The sequence below is a fragment of the Chiloscyllium plagiosum genome, chromosome 19, assembly GCF_004010195.1.
Source record: "Chiloscyllium plagiosum isolate BGI_BamShark_2017 chromosome 19, ASM401019v2, whole genome shotgun sequence".
Lineage (NCBI taxonomy): Eukaryota > Metazoa > Chordata > Chondrichthyes > Orectolobiformes > Hemiscylliidae > Chiloscyllium > Chiloscyllium plagiosum.
The window spans coordinates 88,327-109,537 of NC_057728.1; the positions used below are offsets into that span (position 1 = coordinate 88,327).

The 21,211-nt window shown below is 41.7% G+C and overlaps 1 protein-coding gene across 2 annotated transcripts in view; it reads right to left on the minus strand.

The window, feature by feature from the left end:
* ccdc77 (coiled-coil domain containing 77) overlaps positions 1 to 21,211 on the minus strand; it is a 71,949-nt gene that overhangs the window by 15,472 nt on the left and 35,266 nt on the right. For both annotated transcript variants that reach the window (XM_043708904.1, XM_043708903.1), the window contains exons 6-9: positions 19,971 to 20,062; positions 18,225 to 18,373; positions 15,404 to 15,632; positions 10,343 to 10,468 (exon numbers count right to left, since the gene is read on the minus strand). In XM_043708904.1, the coding sequence (XP_043564839.1) occupies positions 10,343 to 10,468; positions 15,404 to 15,632; positions 18,225 to 18,373; positions 19,971 to 20,062 (596 nt within the window). The remainder of the gene's footprint in view (positions 1 to 10,342; positions 10,469 to 15,403; positions 15,633 to 18,224; positions 18,374 to 19,970; positions 20,063 to 21,211) is intronic.

The window sequence follows — 21,211 nt, forward strand, 5'->3', positions numbered from 1 at the left end:
TGGTAAGGTCCTAGGGAGTGTTGCTGAACAAAGAGACCTTGGAATGCAGGTTCATAGCTCCTTGAAAGTGGAGTCGCAGGTAGATAGGATAGTGAAGAAGGCGTTTGGAATGCTTTCCTTTATTGGTCAGAGTATTGAGTACAGTAGTTGGGAGGTCATGTTGCGGGTGTACAGGACATTGGTTAGACCACTGTTGGAATATTGCGTGCAATTCTGGTCTCCTTCCTATCGGAAAGATGTTGTGAAACTTGAGAGGGTTCAGAAAAGATTTACAAGGATGTTGCCAGGGTTGGAGGATTTGAGCTATAGGGAGAGGCTGAACAGGCTGGGGTTGTTTTCCCTGGAGCGTCGGAGGCTGAGGGGTGACCTTACAGAGGTTTACAAAATTATGGGGGCCTGGATAGGTTAAATTGGCAAAGTCTTTTCCCTAGGGTCAGGGAGTTCAGAGCTAGAGGGCATAGGCTTAGAGTGAGAGGGGAAAGATATAAAAGCGACCTAAGGGGCAACTGTTTCACGCAGAGGGTGGTACGTATATGGAATGAGCTGCCAGAGGAAGCGGTGGAGGCTGGTACAACTGCAACATTTAAAAGGCATTTGGTTGGGTGTATGAATAGGAAGGGTTTGGAGGGATATGGGCCAGATGCTGGCAGGTGGGAATAGATTGGGTTGGGATATCTGGGGGTCTGTTTCCATGCTGTACATCTCTATGACTCTAAGTGTTTATCATATATTGTTAACAGTTTCATGTGGTTTCTTAAAATAAAATACTATCAAACTTTTTTTTGTTGTTTTTACTGCTCCTCTGTTTTTATTTCATGAATTGTGACTGGAGGACAGCAAATGTTGCCCCTTGTTGAAGAGGAGGAGTAGAGACAACCCTGGTAATTATAGGAGAAAGTCAGGTCTGCAGATGCTGGAGATCAGAGCTGAAAATGTGTTGCTGGAAAAGCGCAGCAGGTCAGGCAGCATCCAGGGAACAGGAGAATCGACGTTTCGGGCATAAGCCCTTCTTCAGGAATGAGGAAAGTAACTCATTCCTGAAGAAGGGCTTATGCCCGAAACGTCGATTCTCCTGTTCCCTGGATGCTGCCTGACCTGCTGCGCTTTTCCAGCAAAACATTTTCAGCTCTGGTAATTATAGGCCAGTGCAATTGTGGGTAGAGTGTTGGAAAAGGTTTAAGAGATAGGATTGATAATCATAGAGTGAGGAATAAGTTGATTAGGGAGAGTCAGCACTGTTTTGTGAAGGTAGGTAGTGCCTCACAAACCTTATTGAGTTCTTTGAGATGGTGACCAAACAGGTGGATGAGGGTAAAGCCATTTATGTGGTGTATATGGATTTCAGTAAGGCGTTTGATAAGGTTCCCCACGGTCGGCTATTGCACAAAATACGGAGGTATGGGATTGAGGGTGATTTGGTGGTTTGGATCAGAAATTGGCTAGTTGAAAGAAGACAGAGGGTGGTTATTGATGGGAGATGTTCATCCTGGAGTTCAATCACTAGTGGTGTACTGCAAGGATTTGTTTTGGGTCCACTGCTGTTTACCATTTTTATAAACTACCTAGATGAGGGCATAGAGGATGGGTTCGTAAATTTGTGGATGACATTAAGGTTGGTGGAATTGTGGATAGTGCTGAAGGATGTTGCAGGTTACAGAGGGACATAGATAAGCTGCAGAGCTGGGCTGAGAGGTGACAAATGGAGTTTAATGTGGAAAAGTGTTAAATGATTCACTTTGGAAGGAGTAACAGGAGTACAGTGTACTGGGCTAATGGTAAGATTCTTGATTTGGAGATACCGGTGTTGTACTGGGGTGTACAAAGTTAAAAATCACCACAATCACCTGATGAAGGAGCGTTGTTCCGAAAGCTAGTGTACTTCCAATTAAACCTGTTGGACTATAACCTGGTGTGGTAAGATACTTGGTAGTGTGGTTGAGCAGAGAGATCTGTGTCGATGTGCATAGAGCCTGAAAATTGCTGCCCAGGTTGATAGGGTTGTTAAGAAGGCATATGGTGCATTCATTGGCTTTTATAGGTAAGGGGATTGGGTTTCGGAGCCAAGAGGTCATATTACAGCTGTACAAAACTCTGTTGCAACTGCACTTGGAGTACTACATGCAATTCTGTTCACTACATTATAGGAATGACGTGGAAGCTTTGGAAAGGATTCAGAAGAGATTTGCTAGGATGTTGCCTGGTATGGAGGGAAGATCTTATGAGGAAAGGCTGAGGGACTTGAGGCTGTTTTCGTTAGAGAGCAGAAGGTTGATATGTGACTTAATTGATGCAGATAAGATTATCAGAGGGTTAGATCGGGTGGACAGTGAGAGCCTTTTTCCTCGGATGGTGATGGCCAGCATGAGGGGATATAGCTTTAAATTGAGGGGTGATAGATAGAAGACAACTTTAAGGGTATTTAAATGGTCATTGGATAAACTTATTGAAGAAGATGGAATAGTTAAGGTTGGATGGGCATCAGATTGGTTCCTCAGGCCAGCGCAATATCAAGGGCTAAAGAGTCTGTAATTGCTGCAATGTTCTATGTGTTGTACAAATACCTGCAGTAGACGACCTGACCACCTGGTATGCCTATTAACTTTTGTACATGTGTAGACCTACATGCACTTTACAGTATTACTACTACTACTACAGCAGGCAGAATGGAGACAGTTATTTTGTAGATCAATATTTAATAATGGCCATAATTCTTTTTCCTTTTGTTGTTTATTATTTGAGAGAGAGATCTGGCTCTTGTTTGTCCATTTTATGACACATGCCAAGCATGAATTTCATCCCCTTGAAAACAATACCTCGTGTCTAAGTTGACTCCCTAATTTCAGCCCAAAAATGTCTTCAAAACTCGACCTATCCACGAGTATATACGGTATATCCTAAACCACAAAAAGCAGGATAAATTTAACCTGTCTAATTTCCACGGTGGCACAGAGGTTAGCACTGCTGCCTCACAGCGCCAGAGACCCGGGTTCAATTCCCGCCTCAGGCGACTGACTGTGTGGAGTTTGTATGTTCTCCCCGTGTCTGCGTGGGTTTCCTCCGGGTGCTCCGGTTTCCTCCCACAGTCCAAAGATGTGCAGGTCAGGTGAATTGGCCATGCTAAATTGCCCGTAGTGTTAGGTAAGGGGTAAATGTAGGGGTATGGGTGGGTTACGCTTCGGCGGGTCGGTGTGGACTTGTTGGGCCGAAGGGCCTGTTTCCACACTGTAATCTAATCTAATCTAATCTAAAAAAATCTAATCTACTCTCAATTGTCAGTAAGGTGATGGCAGTGCTATCGAGCAGCATCTGTTCAGCGACACCCGGTTTGGGTTCCACAAGGGCCACTCAGCGCCTGATCTCATTATAGCCTTTGTTCAAAAATGGAAAAAAAGTAAGCTTAGAGCTTAAAACAGTACAATGCAGGAACAGGTTCTTTGGACCACGATATTGTGCCAAACATGACACTAAATTAAACTAATCTCTTCTGCCTGCTCATGGGCCATATCCCTCCATTCCTTGCCTTTCCTCTTTCTACACCCAGCCCCACCCCCCAAACTTCCTCTAACACCAGTTGTGCTGCTGGGGATTATGCTCCAGAATTTTGGCTCAGCAACACTGATGTAACAACAATATTTCTCCAAGTCAAGATACTGAGTGGCTTGGAGGGGATCTTGCAGGTGGTGATGTTCCTATGTATGGAGTGGTGGAGGGAGTGAATATTTGTGGATGTGGGACCAAATAAGTGGATTTCTTTTCCCAGGATGCTATCAAGTTTCTTGAGTGTTGGAGCTCTATTCATCAAGCCACATTAGAGATTTTCCATCATACTTCAGACTTTGCCTAATCGATAGTGGGGAGTCAAGTGGTGAGTTCTTTGATACCTTCCACTGTTTAACAGATGATTCAGAATAGACTGAAGGTGCAGCCGGTTTTGATTTATTCTGTATTCATGTACAAGGTGTGCTTGGACCATTTTCCACATTGTCATTGCAGAAGCCAGTCATGTACAGGAACTGCTTGACTAGGGCATAGTGGGTTCTGTAGCCCAAGTCTTCAGACTATTACTGAATGTTGGATTAGTGGTGCTGGGAGAGCACAGCAATTCAGGCAGCATCAGAGGACAGGCAAAATCCGAGGACAGGCAAAATCGACGTTTCGGGCAAAAGCCCTTCATCAGGAATAAAGGCAGAGAGCCTGAAGCATGGAGAGATAAGCTAGAGGAGGGTGGGGGTGGGCAGGGCCCATAGACTTTAAATATCCAGTGCCTCCAGCCATTTCTCGACATCATTTAAAGTGAATCAAATTGGCTCAAGATTGGTATGAGAGATATTTGGGAACACTGGATGAGGCGATGTTGGATCATTTACTCGGCACCTCTGGCTGGAAATCGTTGTGAATATTTCAGCCTTATAGAGTCATCATCATTGAGGATTGGGATATTTCTGCAGCCTCCTCCTCCGGTACTTTTTTTTTAAAGAATTAGAATTAGAATCCCTACTGTGGAAACTGGCCCTTTGGCCCAGCAAGTCAACACTGACCCATTCCCCTATTACTCTACATTTCCCCCTGACTAATGCACCTAACGGTCACACCCCAGACACTATGTTATCTAATTGTCCACCGCCATTCATGAGTTGTTGTAACAAAGCTGCAGAGCTTTGAGCTGATGACCCAATGACCTAGAGTACATTCTGCACTTTTGCCACCCATAGCCCTTCCTTCGAGTGCTGTTCAACATGGAGGAGTAGCAACTCATCAGATTTTTGGTGACGGTGGCAGTAGGGGTTGCTACTAATGAGGTTCCATTTCAACTGCTGCTCTTGTTGTTTTTGGTGGTAGAGATTGGGGATTTGGATGCTTTTTGAAGAGCTTTGTTGAATTTTGTACACAGTACACACTAGTGACACTGTTCTTCAGTGGTGAATGGATTACATGTTGAAAATTGTCGATTGGGTGTCAGTCAAGTAGACAACTTCATCCTGATAGTGTTGAGCTGAATGTGTTGACTGTGGCGTTTCTGCTGATAGTATCAATTTGCAGACATCAAGTATATTTCAAAACTTAAAATGAATCTTTTGGGTACTGGAATACTAGTAGGATTGTTTTAACAAAACATCTCTACCCTGACTGGAGGGTTTGAGTTGCAAGGAGAGGTTGAATAGGTTGGGACCATTTTCCCCCAGATTATAGAGACTTGTGGCTAAACTTGTAGAGTCTTATAAAATCATAAGGTAGATAGCAAACAGCTTTTCCCCATGGTAGGAGTATCTAAAACTCGAGGGCATAGGGTTAAGATGACAGGGAAAAGATACAAAAGGGTCCAGAGGGAAAACTTTTTCACATAGAGGATGATAAGTGTCTGGAACAGGCTGCCAAAAGTAGTGGTGGAAGCAAGCACATTTTCATCATTTAAGAAACATTTAGATAGGTACATGGATGGGATAGGTATAGAGGAATATGGACCAAACGCAGGCAAATTGGACTCATTTAAATTGTGAAAACTGGGCTGCATGGGGAAGTTGGGTCAAAGGGTCTGCTTTCATGCTGTAGACCTCCATGACTAAATGTATTAAGGACTTGACTACTGTACTCCAGTTTAATCATATTCTAATTTAAAATCATCTCCACGATGGTGGGGTATTAACACAGATTAAACCAAACCTTCGGTACCTTGGCTTGTGTACCATTAAGTTGGAAATCAACATAAGGCAGCATGAGAGAGTGGCAGTTAACAAAATCTTAGTGAGTGAAAACCTCAGTAAGTGAATGCAGAAGTGGAAATTATAGTAGAAGTAAGTTTCTAAAGCAAAATGGGAAAAAGAAGAGACTAATAGTCTGGAATGGTTATTCAGGCACTGTAATTAAATGGGAAATTAAAAAGTTTAAAATAACATCTGCACGGTGGCTCAGTGGTTAGTACTGCTGCCTCACAGAGAAAGAGTTTGATGCCACTCGCGGGTAACTGCGTGTGGAGTTTGCACGTTCTCCCCTTTTCTACATGGGTTTCCTCTGGATGCTCCAGTTTCATCCCATCATCCAAAGATGTGCAGATTGGATGGACTGGCAATGCTAAGCTACCCACAGTATCCAGGAATGTGCAGGTAAGGTGGATTAGCCATGGGAAATGCAGAATTACAGGTGCAGGGTGGGTCAAAGTGAACTCAATAAGGCAAATGGCCTATTTCTACACTGCAGGGTTTCTATGATTCTAATTGAAACTGGACTAGAGAGAGAAATCAAACAAATGGAACTAAGTTATTAAAGCTGAAAGGCTGGTTATGGCACGTGATCTTTCTTCAGTGTTGTTTATAGAAATGAGTATAGGTAACACATTCAATGAACTGCAGTTGTAAATACACTTCAGCAATTATGTTAAGGTCTCCATACTGAGAAATGGAGGAGGGCGGGGGGTGGTACAGTGAGTCAATGGTTAGCACAGCTGCCTCACAGCACCAGGTACCCAGATTCGATTCCAGCCTTGGGTGACTGACTGTGTGGAGTTTGCACATTCTCCCTGTGACTGGGTGGGTTTTCTCCAGTGTTCCGGTTTCCTCCCACATTCTAAAGATGTGCAGGTTAGGTGAACTGGCCTTGCTAAATTGCCCATAATGTTCAGGGATGTGTAGGTTAGGTACATTCAGGTAAAATGTAGATTGATACAGTTGGGGAATAGGTCTGGGTAGGTTACTCTTCAGAGGGTCGGTGTGGATTTGTTGGGCCAAATGGCCTGTTTCCACACTGTAGGGATTCTAAGAGAAATGGCTGTGACATACTGATGTCATTTGTTGCTCAAAAAACAAATTATACAGATGTACTGTACATATGCAGCTCTGCATTTTCATAGCTGAAATCATTTGGAAAATAAAATAAATCACTGAACATAAAAGCAACATTAAGTACTTCAGCTCCCTTCCTTGTGGAAAAAAAAATTTAAAACATTATGGTGAAATGGTGTACATTCCTAAATAACTACAGTCAGAAATCTCAGATGCTGCCTGAACTGCTGTGCTCTTCCAGCACCACTAATCCACAGTCAGAAATCAGATAGCATTAGAATATAAGAGAAGTAGAAAATCTATTCTGCCCCTCAAGCCTGCCCTGTTGCTCAATAAGATTGTGGCTGATCTGCTCCAGAATCTTTTTGTGCCAGCTTCATTTAGTCCTCAACTCCATGATGTTTCAAAAATCTGCCTTCTTCCTCTTTAATGACTTCCGCTGACCTATCTTTCACAACACTCTGGGATACAGAATTCCAGGCATGTACGAACCTCAGTTCATATCTCAGTTTTAAATGATTGTCCCTTTATTCTGCAACTATGACTCTAGCTTCAAGTTCACGCACTAGTGGAGACATCATATGTACATCTAAAAGTGGGGAAAATGCTAGAATCTATTACAAAAGATGTGAATATCTGAACACTCGTAAGCATTAATGGGAATCCACAAAGCTGGCATGAGTTTACGAAAGGGAAATCATACTTAACTATTCTACTGGAGTCTTTGTGAGGAAGGAACTAGTCAAAAAGGAAGAACCAATGGATGTGGTGTATTTGGATTTCAAGAAGGTCCCACATAAGAAGTCAGTGGAAAAGAAATTAAAGCACACAGATTGGATTTATGATATTGGCATGGATTGAGAATTGGTTGACAGACTGATACAACGAGTGGGAATAAATGGATCTTTTTATGGATGTAGGTTGTGTCCAGTGGCACACCATAGCAATCAGTGGTGGGGTCCGAACTATTTACAATATATATAAATAACCTGGATGAGGAAACCAAATATAACATTTCCAAGTTTGCTGATGACACAAAACTAGCTGAGATTGAGAGGTTTGAGAAGCATGCAAGGAGACTTCAGACTGATGTAGACAAGATGGATGCGTGGGCAAACAAAGGACAGATGCAGTAAAAATGAATATTTATGAAACTTTGGTGTGAAAAACAGATTATTATTTAAATGGCAATGTATTATGGAAATCAGATGTACAAACTGATCTGGTTGTCCTTGCACAGAAGACAATGAAAATAGACAGACGAGTGCAGCAAACAATTTGGAAATCAATATGCTCCATGAGAAGAGAGTAGTTTAACTGAGCTTGTATTGATGAGATAAAGTGTTAGTAGCAACGGAAAAGTGGACTCGGGCATCCCAGAGGAATGCTGACAAGGGAGGGAAGGGCTAAGATGTGTCTTAGTGGTCGCATCCTGCTGGAGGTGGTGGAAATGGCAGAGAATCATCCCTTCGAATGCGGAGATTGGGGGTTAGGTGGAAAGTGAAGATAAGGAGAACCTTCCTGTCGTTTTGAGAAGGGGAAGGTGGCTAAGAGCCTTCTCAACTACAGGGGAGGAGGGAATCCTTGGTTGAGGATTAAGGACAACACGTCAAAGGCAAGCCTATGACAAGTGCCTTCATTAGAACAGATGCAGCAAGGTCAGAAAAACTGGGGGAATGGAATGTAATCCTCACAGATGTGAGGAAGTGTAGTTAAGCTAACTGTGAGTCAATGCATTTGCAGGGCCAATGGTGGACAACCTATCTCCAGAAATGGAAACAGACATGGGCACGGTGGCTCAATAGTTAGCACTGCTGCCTCTCAGAGCCAGGGACCCCAGTTCGATCCCTTCCTCGGGCGACTGTCTGTGTGGAGTTTGCACATTCTCCCAGTGTCTGCATGGGTTTTCTCCGGTTTCCTCCCACAATCCAAAGGTCAGGTGAATTGCCCAGTGTTAGATGCATTAGTCAGGGGTAAATACAGGGTAGGGGAATGGGTCTGGGTGGGTTACTCTTTGGAGGGTCAGTGTGGACATGTTGGGCCGAAGGGCCTGTTTCCACACTGTAGGGAATCTAACCTAATCTAAAGTCAAGGAAGGGAAGGAAAGTGTCTGATTAAGATGAATTAGGGAGAAAGATGTAAATTGGCAGCAAGATTGATGAATACTATATTTCCAATTCCGAATGACAACAGGAAACAACACTGATGACATCACTCAAGTTGTAGAGAAAGAGTTATTACAGAAAGCCATGAGTGGAACTGGAACAAGGACTGATCCACATACCTTACAAAGAGACAGGTAAACTAAGACCATTTTGCATATTCTCAGGCACACCTGTGTCTTAGAGAAAATAGGATGAGTTAAAACAGAAATTTTCAAACTAAGGATAGGCAAGGCAAGGCAAAGCAGAGGGTGGTGGTGGTTGGGGACTGCCCAAGATTCTTTACAAGAAACTGAGCCTTCAAACCATCTTGTTGGGAAAATGAATGTGTGGAAGTATTGCACATCCATTGTGAAGGGGCAGCAACTGAAATCAGTAAACTGGAAATTATGAAAACGACGCAAAGCATTAGGGAATTATAAGCGGCAAGAGACTGGATGAGAAGAAAATAGAGTCAAGGCAGGAAGAAATAAGCTTGGTGGAACAGGGACATGATGGACTTGCCGTGGTAACCCTGTTTATGGATTTTGGGAGTAAGTGGGCTGTATGGGTTTGGGGGACTGCAAGATGGGAATCTGTGGAGGGAAATCGAAAGAGATGACGTCAGTGACAATCCTGCGAACAGTCCTGTCACTTTAAAGCTGTATAATCTCATTCGTTACCTCCTTGCCCCCATACACTGTCGCTGTTCAAGCCTAAATTCCATCCAGTCTCATGTAATTTATCCACCACTGGAATAGAGTATCATTCTTATCAAATTCCTCTATACCTGCCCCTAGACCTTTTCATCTTCTCCAATACATAGTGTTCGCAATACTATAGCTAGCTACTGCTTTATGAAAGACGAGGTGGAGTTTACCTGCTTTTATAATCAATATCCCTATTTTTAAAGTTTGCGATTTCTCAACAACTTGTCCTGCCATTTACTACTGCAACCTTAAAATTGATCCCTTTAGTTGTTATTGTCTCACCTTTTCCTTCTTCCCACATTCCATCACTTCATACTTATTTGTATCAAATTTCACCTGACATGCATGTTCCTTGTCTGTCTCCAAACTTGAGTTTCTTACACATTCTTCATTTCTGAATTCACATTTGAAAACCTTGTAAATTTCAAAATTATATCCTATTTATACAATCACAGGAGATAAATATGTCAACCAATGGCCCAAATACTAACCCCTGGAGGGTGGCATTGTATGCCTCTCTTCAGTCAGAAAAACACAGTCATGCACCACTACACTCAGCACCTACTGTAATCTACATCCCACGTCACTTAATTCCATGGGATCCAATTCACCGACAAATCAATTATGTGGTACTTAGTCAACACCTTTTGAAGTAGAAACAACATCCAACCATTTCAAGAATGTTAAAAGTATTTCAGGTGATTTGCAGTCTTACCTTAAACAGTTGACGGCCAACATCCCCTTCTTCCCGAATTCGTGCCAGATCGTTCTCAAGTGTCACACACTGCTCTCTATACATATCTGCCAGTCGATGTGCTTGGTTTACTTGCTCCTCGAGTGACTAGAAAAGATTATTACAGTTAGAGGCTGTATTGCAAACAGACTTTAGAACTTCAAATGACCAAGGCGACCTTCAGGGAAAAGATGTTCCTGGTACATGGAATAGTACCTTACCTCTAGGTATAGAGGTAAGGATAATAGACAAGTGAACCAACAGCAGAAATCCTTGGAGGACGATACAATATGAGGAATCACAGGAAACGTATTTCATAGACCATGTACATCCTTCAAATGAAAAGAAAGCCAAATACACTAAGTTAGAGAAGAGAAAATGGAAATAAGAAAGGCCATGACAGAATTTGAGAATTGAATAGCAGTTAACAGAAAGGAACCAAACTATCTTCCAGATGAAGGATGTAATGTATGGTTAGAAGAGCAAGGCAAAACTAGAAAACTCAGTACTTTGTATGAATATTTACTCAGAATATAAAATATCAATTGCCCAGCCCTAATTGCTCTCAAGAAGATGGTAGTAAGCTGCCTCTTTAAACAGTGTCCATGTGGGGTAGGGATACCTACAGTATTATTAGGAAAATATTCCAGGATTCTGAGCCAGTGACATTGAGGGAGTAGATAATACAGTTTCAAGCGAGGATGGCATTTGGCTGTGCCCATGCATCAGCTGCCACTATCTTTCTCAGTAATGGAGGTCAGAGCGCAAAAACTGACATTGAAAAGGTGCTCAGCCTATCTGATTTGCTGTACTGGAGGGCTGATTAGATTGTCTGGTCGGGATGACTTGTATTCGAGGTTGCTAAGTGGGATGTGGCCAGTGGAAGGGCCTGTTAATATTGTCTCAATACAAAGACGACAGACGGCAAACTTTGTTCAAGAAACTGTGTTAAGAACCAGCCCAGACCCCCTCAAAACATTAAGAAGATAGCCCAGACCCTAACTTTTCTTGATGTTTTAAGCAGGTGTCCAGTGGATATAACAAGACTACTGAATGAAACACATAAAAGAAAACAGAATTTAGAATAACGGAACCTATCTGAAAACCCAATCAACTGTACCACAACTTAATGATGCTGCTCCAAATTCCTGCAACATTGCCATAAACATCCCTTTGGCAAAAAAGTAAAACCAAACACAGGTTCTTACAGGAAAGACGAGAGTGAGAGGGAGAAGCAGCATGGAGCTGTTTCTTTGACCAGCAGCCTCAAACAGACTCTTTGCTAAAAACCAAACCAAACCCAGAAATAAGCCAGAACAGGGAGAACTGACCACTTCATCTTTCATTGTACAGGTGATTAAAAAAAAACCTTAAAAATGTTTTCAAGTAGATATACTTCCAGATATATCAGAATCTCTGCCTTTACGACCCCTCTGAAAGAAACCAAGGACAGAATAACCTTGTTAAAAAGAGCAGCATCGTCACACCTCCCTCCCCTTACAGAAAAGAACCATCAATATCCAAAGATGGCTTCATTTTAAAACCCCTCAATCTGACCTTGTTAGTACACTACGACATACATATATATGACAATGACTATAACCATGCAAACATGCACTCCTACATTGTATTTCAGCCTGTTTACTCCTATCACCAAACAGCTCTGTTCCTCATCCAAGTCTTGACAATGTGTGGGCAATCACATTTTACCATCCTGCCACACGCACAATTTTCAAATTGAATGGCTATAACAACAAGCTCCATCTAAACAGCCTGGAATTTTTGCTCTTAAATTTCTCCACAAACTTTAATGGGCAATGATCAGTGTAGATGATTGTCTCAGATACATTACTGGTAACATAAACATTGAAATGTTGTGATGTCAACACCAAGCTCAAAGTTTCTCTGATTAGATTAGAGTGTGGAAACAGGTCCTTCGGCCCAACAAGTCCACACCGCCCCGCCAAAGCGCAACCCACCCATACCCCTACATTTACCCCTTACCTAACACTACGGGCAATTTAGCATGGCCAATTCACCTGACCTGCACATCTTTGGACTGTGGGAGGAAACTGGAGCACCCGGAGGAAACCCAACTGTTGAATATTTCTGCTGATGAATATTCAATTTCCTGGAGAAACATGCAATAGCTCTTTCTGTATGAGCACAGCACTAACACCCACATTGATAGCCACGTTGACTGGCTTTGTGTAATTAGGTATGGCTGATACTGGGGTAGTAGTTAACACAGCTTTCAGGCTGTCAAATTCCTTCTGACAGTCCGCTGTTCACTGAAACGTCTTGCCTTTCCTTAGTAATTCAGTGAGTGGAGCAGCCACTCTGCTAAAATTTGGTATGAATTTCCAATAAATCCACTCAATTCCAGGAATCATAGTACTACTCGTTTTGTTGATGACATTAGAAACTCCCCAATTACCTTTGCTTTTGCATTCCGTGGGGCCCTTTGTCCATGTCCAATAACATAGCCTGGGAAGGTGACTGGAGGTCTTGCAAATTCACTTTTAGCCAGTTTTATCACCAAGCCTGCCTCCTGAAGTTGATCAAATTACTTCGATAAATGGTGCAAATGTTCCTCCAGTGTGTGACTAAAAATCACCAGGTCATCAATATAAACTACACAATTGGGGAATCAAGAAATGATCTTACTGGTTAATCATTGAAATGTGGCTGGCGCATTTTTCATACCAAATGGCATGACTTGAAATGGATATAGGAGAAAGTGAGGACTGCAGATGCACGAGATCAGAGCTGAAAATGTGTTGCTGGAAAAGCGCAGCAGGTCAGGCAGCATCCAAGGAGCAGGAGAATTGACGTTTCGGGCATGAGCCCTTCTTCAGGATTCCTGAAGAAGGGTTCATCCCCGAAATGTCGATTCTCCTGCTCCTTGGATGCTGCCTGACTTGAAATGGATATAGTCTATTTGGCATTACGAATGCCGAATTTGTCTTTGTTCTTTCGGACAAAAGTACCTGCCAGTATCCTCCGAGTAGGGCAAACTTCAAAATATAAGTTGTTGTCCCAACTTTTCAATACAGTCTTCCAAACGTGGAATTGAATATGCAGTCTTTGTTACTGAATTAACTTGGCGATAGTCCACACATAACCATTGGGTAACATCTGGTTTGGCACCATTACTATTGGTGAGCTCCAGTCACTGTAAATCACTTCAATTATGTCATCTTGGAGCATGGGCTCAAAATCCTTTTGAACCGGTGTCAACTTTAGAGGGTTAAGCCTAAAAGGTTGTTGCTTAATCAGAACAGCATTTCCTATATCCACATCACACATAATTAGGGTTAGTACTTCCTAGCTTATTTCCACATATCTCCCCATGCGATAGCAATAACTCTTTCAGGTCATTTTGATTTTCCTCTGGAAGGTAACTCAATAATTTATCACAATTTTTGACAACTTCCTCATTGTCCAATTTAATTTGATTAATGTCCAATTCAGAACCCTCTGAACTTAGCTCTTCACTCTGTGTTGCAACTGCTAACATCTCCTCTTTTTGCTTTCCTTCCCTGTCAAAATACCCTTTAAGCATATTCTCATGCCACACTCTTATGAGATTTCTCTCTGTCTGGAGTCCTTATCAAATAGTTCACCTCACTCAATCTCCTTTTGACTTGAGAAAGTCCACTAAACCTTTTAAAGTTTCACCTATCACTGGCAGTAACACTAGCAGTTTATCTCTGATAGCAAAATTGCGAGTTCATGATTTCTTGTCTGGCTTGTTTCATTGCAAGTTATGATACTTTTAAATGCTGTCTAGCCAACTCCCATATTTAATCGCTCCCTAAAATTTTACATATAGTCCAAATATGTGGTTCTGAATTATGATTTACTAATTTCTCCTTAATCAATTTTAGCAGTCCTCTCACTTCATGCCCAAAAACTAATTCACGTTGGCTGAATTTGGTCAATTCATTTGGTGCATCTCTGGTGGTAAAAAGTACAAACACAATTCCTTTATCTCTATCATCTGGATAGTCTTGAATAGAAGCCTTCAACATGGTCTTTAATGTTTGATGCCACCTTTCCAGCCCTCCTTGTGATTCTAGATGGAATGTATCGTTTTATTCCTAAGCTGTCCAAAACTTCCTTGAATAATTTTGGTGTAAAGTTTGACCCTTGATCGATTGTATCTCTGTGGGTAATCTGTATCTAGTGAAAAATTTGAGTAACCCCCCCTACAATCCTTTGAGGACAGAGAGAGAGAGACAGAGAGCTGGCGACAGCCCAGGTGAAATTAGTACAATGTGAAAATCAAGTAACAGGAGAGAGTGTAAAGGAAACGTCAGGAATCCTACTTCAGGCTATGGCAAACTAAGTGCACTGACTAAACTGCAAGAGAGAAATATTAAACAGGTGAATAAAACATCGGTGCTAAGGGACAGGTTAGAGTATACGGTCTGAATGGCATTCAATATATAAATGCACAGAGCATAAAGAAAAAGTTAAATGAACTGTAGGCAGATATTCAAATCGGAGATTATTATATAGTTACCATCACTGAGACATGGCTACAGCATGGTTGGGAAAGGAAACTAAAACCAAATTATAAGGTCTACAGTATAGATTGGGAAAATGGTAGAGGAGGTGAAATAGTCTTGCTGATTAGAAACAAAATCACCTTGTTTGAAATGCAATGCTATTTGTGGAACTCAAACATTTTTCCCACTCTCTTAGCCAACTTTCACTAGCAAAGTTAACTCACTGCTATTTGAATATCATACTGCGAGCAAAGTGTCTGCTCACAAACTTGCAACGGTTATAGTTCCCTTTCCCAACTTTCAATGATGGTGACCACATCACAATTTGTACTTATTCCCTGCACTTGAAAATAAATTAACTGTTTGTGAAATAAGTAATTTGAAATACGTTATAAAAAGCCAAAGCAAATTTTTTTTTAAAGTAACACATATAATCATTTGAATGTGTCTGAGAAAGCAGAATAAAAAATGCTCGAAGATAATTATCACGGAAGTTGTACATTTGCAACCTTCTTCACTCCTCACACACCTTTATTTCTTCACTCTGTATCCTTTGTATCTCATGTTCCATTGGTGACTCTCGATGAAATTGCATTTCAGAATCACCACCTCCGTTTCTCAGCTCATTGTGTCTGTCCAGCTCCTGTAACAGACGATCCTTCTCAGCCATCCAGACTTTCTCGGCATCTCGACCCTCAAATTTTAGCTGAAGGAAGTCTTTGGTACTCTCATAAAGTAGATTCTGAGTTTTGTGCAGTCTGGGGGAAATGCAAACCATTTGACACTTATAGTTTCATTTACCTCTACTCTATTGTCAATATATCCAAAGAAATTGCCTAAATTCAAGTACTTGAGCTGTAGTTCACTTACAGTCACTGAAATACGATAAAATTCCCCAGATATCCAGTTCCATTTAATACTCAATTCCCATTTCCAGTTCAAGAATCTCCTAACCAAATCAACACCAGATCCCTTCACAAATTACCTCCACACTTAAGGCCTCTCAAAGAAAGGACTCTTCCCCCAAGTGATGCTCACAAGCAGATCTCTGTATAGGGAGATCCAAGTTTTCCTCTAGAACAAATGATAATGCAAAGTCAGAAGAAGCCTGGGGATAAGTCCTTATCTGACCAAACATAGCAGTAATGCAGGTCAGCATCAAAGCAGCCATCAACCACCACACGGAGAATAAACAAAATTCATCAAGTTGACACAGGTTTTCCATAGAATATTGCTGTGAAAGGTTTTTGCATCCCCATCAGCACAGCAATAACTGATTCTTCTTTCAATCCTGCAGCAGTTATGATAGCAGGCAGTTCAAAGTTTCCTTGTGATTAATTTGAACTAACCACTGCTAAATTTATTCTTCAAAGTTTTACCTTACAAAGTCCATGTTTGCTGTCTTTTGTCACAACTGAGGATCACTGAAGATTGATCTATAATTCTACTTAGCACTGTCAACAGTAATTCCATATTTCACTACAAACTCAGTTACCAAAGTCAGACAGTTCTTGTTGTGGTGTGATCAAAGCTCTGTACTCTATTACATTACTACCCTTCATTAGTTCCCCATGTTAAGCCTGCTATCTCCGCAGTCTTTTTTAATTTCACTCGCTAGTTCAACATCATTCAGGGTATTTCTGTGATGTCCACTGGTTTGTCCCATGTATCAAACTTCCAACCAGCCTAGAGTAAACCCCATTTACTATTTATCATTTAGTTCACATTGTACCTGAATCACTTGGTCAATTCTGTGTGGCTATCTCCACTCTGCCCAGTTTAACGTCTTACGCATAGTTGACCAATTTTGATTAGATATCAAAAACAGGCTAATTGAAATAGATCACAGAAAGTAGTAACTTTATCACCAGCATCACCCTCTGTAGCTCCCTAGTCCCATCAACCTACCAACAAAAACCTCCTCATTCATAGGGGAGTGTTGGTTAGGTCATCCACAATTGATCCAGGCTGATCCAGAGTTGCCCTTGAGAAAGTGGTTAGTAGCCTTCGTGAACCATGGTATTCCTTGGGGTATTGGTACACACATAGGAGTGAGTTCCAGAATTTGTACTGAGTGACAGTGAATGAAGGGTGATATAGTGCTACATCAAGATGGTGTTTAACTTGAAGGGGAACTTCCTAATTATGTTCCCAAATGTCTCCTAATTACATTCTTCTAGGTGGTAGAGTTGCAGGCTTGAAAGGTGCTGTTGAAGGAAGCTTGGTGACTTGCTGAAGTGCATCTTCTACATGGAACACACTGCCAGAACTGTGTGTTGGTGGTGGAGTGAGTGAAAGTTTATCATGTGAATGAGGTGATAATAATGCTGACTCCTTTGTGATGAATGGGATCAAGCCTCTTGGGCATTCTTGGGACTATAATCGTCAAGCCATGTGGACAGTATACTGTGCTTTTCCAACCTCTCCCCCCGACACTCCCCCCACGGCTCCCAGCCTCACTCCTGATGACAGGATTTTACCTGAAACGTCAATTTTTCTGCTCCTCAGATGCTGCCTGACCTGCTGTGCTTTTCCAGCACCACACTCTTGACTCTAATCTCTACATCTGCAGTACTCATTTTCGCCTAGTATACTCAGTTCTGCCCTCTTGTCCACTTCAATTTTAATTAGCTCAGTAGGACTAGCTGTGGAATTCTCTTGCGAAAAAGTTCCCTCCTCGCTGCTCCCACTTTAAAATGTTACCTAAATTCTTGGGGCAAATTTTGTTCAATAATACTTGAGATATCTCCAAACATTTGCAATATAAAGGGCTATAAAAATACAAGCTTTTGGATCTATTGTCTCAGTCGATATCACTCAACAGAATCATAGAACCTTTATCGTGGTGAAGGCGGCCATTTGACCCATTTAATCCACACTTTCCCTCTACACTATCCCTGCATTTCCCATGGCTAATCTACTTAGCTGGCACATCCCTTGATACTGTGCAATTTACCATCACCAATGCACCTAACCTGCATATCTTTGGATTGTGGGAGGAAACTAGAGCACCCGGAGGAAACCCATGCAGAGAGGGAGAATATACAAACTCCAAATAGACTGACACCCAGAATGGAGTCAAATTTGGATCCCTGATGCTGTGAGGCAGCAGTGCTAACCACTGAGCTATTATGTTGCCTTAGCCTGCCACCAATAAATGGATCCTGTGATATTTACTATATGACTCACAAAGTCGAGGAAAATTCCACTTGAGACATCCCATTTGTGACTCAACATTGTTCCACAGTGCACCCTATCCTGATCACAGAGCTGCAGCAGGTTAAGTAACATGTAGGAATTAAGCACTGGTTCACAGCAATTACTGACTGTTGTACTCTGCATTAACTGACTTCTCTGCCAGAGATTTGATTTTGTCTTTATCCCGTTCATGCTGCACGTGTGCCTCCTCCATACGAATCCTTCGATCCTCCAACAATGCATCAGTTTGCTCTTTCGCCAACTGTGTCTGCTCCTGCAACTGAGACTGCAAGGCTTCAACCTTGGAGAGTTGGATGTTGGGAAGAGAACAATAAAAGCAAACAGTAAGAAGAAATGTCCTTACCACAAGAAGCTGTAGATCAACAATATAACACACAATGTGATATATGGAAAACTTTGAGCTAAGGCTCAAAACACATAGTTGGCCTGGACAAATTTTCTCTCAAAAGCCCTTGAAAATTCAATGATAAACCAAAAAATGCAAGAGAATGCACGCTACCCTGGTACATAGAAAAGGCAGAGTTGCTTCTCCTGTACGTTTTGCTCCAGCTCCTCTAATTACAGATTTCCTCAGTCATGCTTTTGTTGCTTCTCCAGATACAATCTTAGAAAATGGAGGAGCAGCAATGCAAGAAAGTGGGAACCTGAGATTGGAGGAGAACTGCACGCCAACACCTTCCCCTCTAACCAGAGAAGATGCAACACCTGCCCATACACCACCTCCCTCATTCAGGGCCCCAAACAGGTGAGACAGAGGTTCACCTACATCATCTCCAACCTAGTCTACTGCATCTAGCACTCCAAATGTGGTCTCCTCTAGATGGGTGAAACTAAACATAGACGAGGTGGCCATTTCACAAAGCATCGTCACTGGACCCTAAATGGCCAGCCTGACCTCCCTACCACCACCCAGTTCAATTCCTCCTCCCACTGCCCCTACATTGCTGCAGCGAATCAGATGGCAAATTGGAGACAGAACACTTCATCTTCCATCGGAGCAGCCAACAACCCAGACGACTTAACATTGAGTTCTCCAATTTCAAATAACCTTTCCACCTATTCCCTGGCTCCCCTTCCAGCCCCGTCTCCTCCCTTCCATTCCACCTCCTCCCTCACTAGGTTCACTGTCTCCCCACCCCAATCTCATTCCACATCCATCTCTTACTATCCATCTTACCTCCTTCATCTGACCTTACCTGACAATCTTCCTTCCTACCTATCTGCTCCACCCATCCCACTGACCTATCACAATAACACCCCCCACCTGCGTCCACCTATCGCTATCACACCTATCTTTCCCCCAGCCCCACTCGCTCCCTATATTTATTTCTGAGCACCCTCGCCCTTCCCCCCCATCCTGATGAAGGGTCTTGACCCAAACATTGACTCCTCCACCTCCTGATGCTGTCTAGCTTGCTGTGTTCTTCCAGTATCCTGTTTGTGTACTGAGTGCGGGCTGGGTCAGGTAAAGATGCACCAGTTCACAAAACTATCGACCAAGAGTTACCCCACATCATTTTTCCAGTACATATTCTTTGAACTTTAAATACTTCAAAATTGTGAAATTTCACTCGCTAGGAGTTGGAAATGTTTTTGTTACTGAAAACTGATTTTACTTATTCTAGTGGTAGCATGGCCACTGATGTGGCCTGAGCTTGTGTGCAGAATGTGAAGCAGCAATAAAGTTAGACTAATCAAACAACTTATTTTTATCATGCTTTGTTTAAAAACAATAACAGAATTTGGGCTCACACTGCAATATCTCGATACAAATGCAAGAGTAATCTACATATCTACAAAAACATAGTCTGGGTCTCACTGCACCATGCATATGTACAGCTGCCAAACTTGAAGCAGTGTGGCAACACTCTACGTACCTGTAGTAGCAGAGTTTGATTATCTCTCTGATAGTTGTCTGGGATAGTTGGACTAACAGCTCTGGTCACTTTTGATGGTACTTTTTTAAGACCTTTTTGAAGGCAAAACACATCAAATTTTTCAAAATCACAGTAGCCATAAAACACAATTATTGATATGATATATTTAGCTTCTAAGAAAGTAATGTCTCACATTAATAATGCTGAAATAAGAAATTTTAAAAATAGAATTGCAATTATAGTTCAAACAATTTCAAGAATTATTCCAATTAATGCACACATCAGTTTCTGGAGAAAAGGAATGATGGAGAATGAGTTCTTAAACCGATCATACCAGTTACACAACCGAACATGTAGTTATTTACTAATGACCCAGACTGGCAGCTACTAATTGACTTGTTCAGATGCAGAATTCTTCTAAGTGTTTCAACTTTTCTTTCTCCTTCCCCAGCATGGTTCCTTTCGGTCTCCATGCACTCTACTCACTGCACTATTCAGATTATTCCAAGACTGGGTACTGTGATATGAGAAAGGACTAATTAACAAATGTGGTTGTGTGGGTCCCTTCCTGGGGCAAGGGTGACCATATTATGATAGAATTCTTCATTAAGACGGAGAGTGAAGTAGTAGAATCCAAATAAGGGCCTGAATGTAAATACTGGAAACTATGAGGGTTCAAGGCATAAATTGGGGAACTTTACTAAAACTTCCTGAAGAAGGGCTAATGCCCGAAACGTCGATTCTCCTGTTCCCTAGATGCTGCCTGACCTGCTGCGCTTTTCCAGCAACACATTTCCATCTCTGATCTCCAGCATCTGCAGACCTCACTTTCTCCTCAGAACTTTACTAAAAACATTGACAGTGGATAGCCAAAGGTTAATATTTCAAGAATGCATGCATGAATTACAATAATTATTCATTCTTGTCGGGCACAAAATTAAAATAGGAAATGTGGCCCACTCATGTGGCTCAAAATTAAATATGGGATAGTATTAGATCCAAAGAGGAGACAAATAAAATTGCCAGAAAAAGTAGCGAGTCAGAGTATTACGAACATTTCAAAATTCAGCAAAAGAGGGCAAGAAGTTTGATCAAGCGTGGGAAAATCAAGTATGAGAGTAAATTTTTGTTTCTTGCAAAGTTAAATCATAAAAGTTTGATAAATATATGAAACAAAATATTAATAAAGACAAATTTTGGTAGTTCATTTATAGTTAAAAACTGTGGAAATTACAATGGAA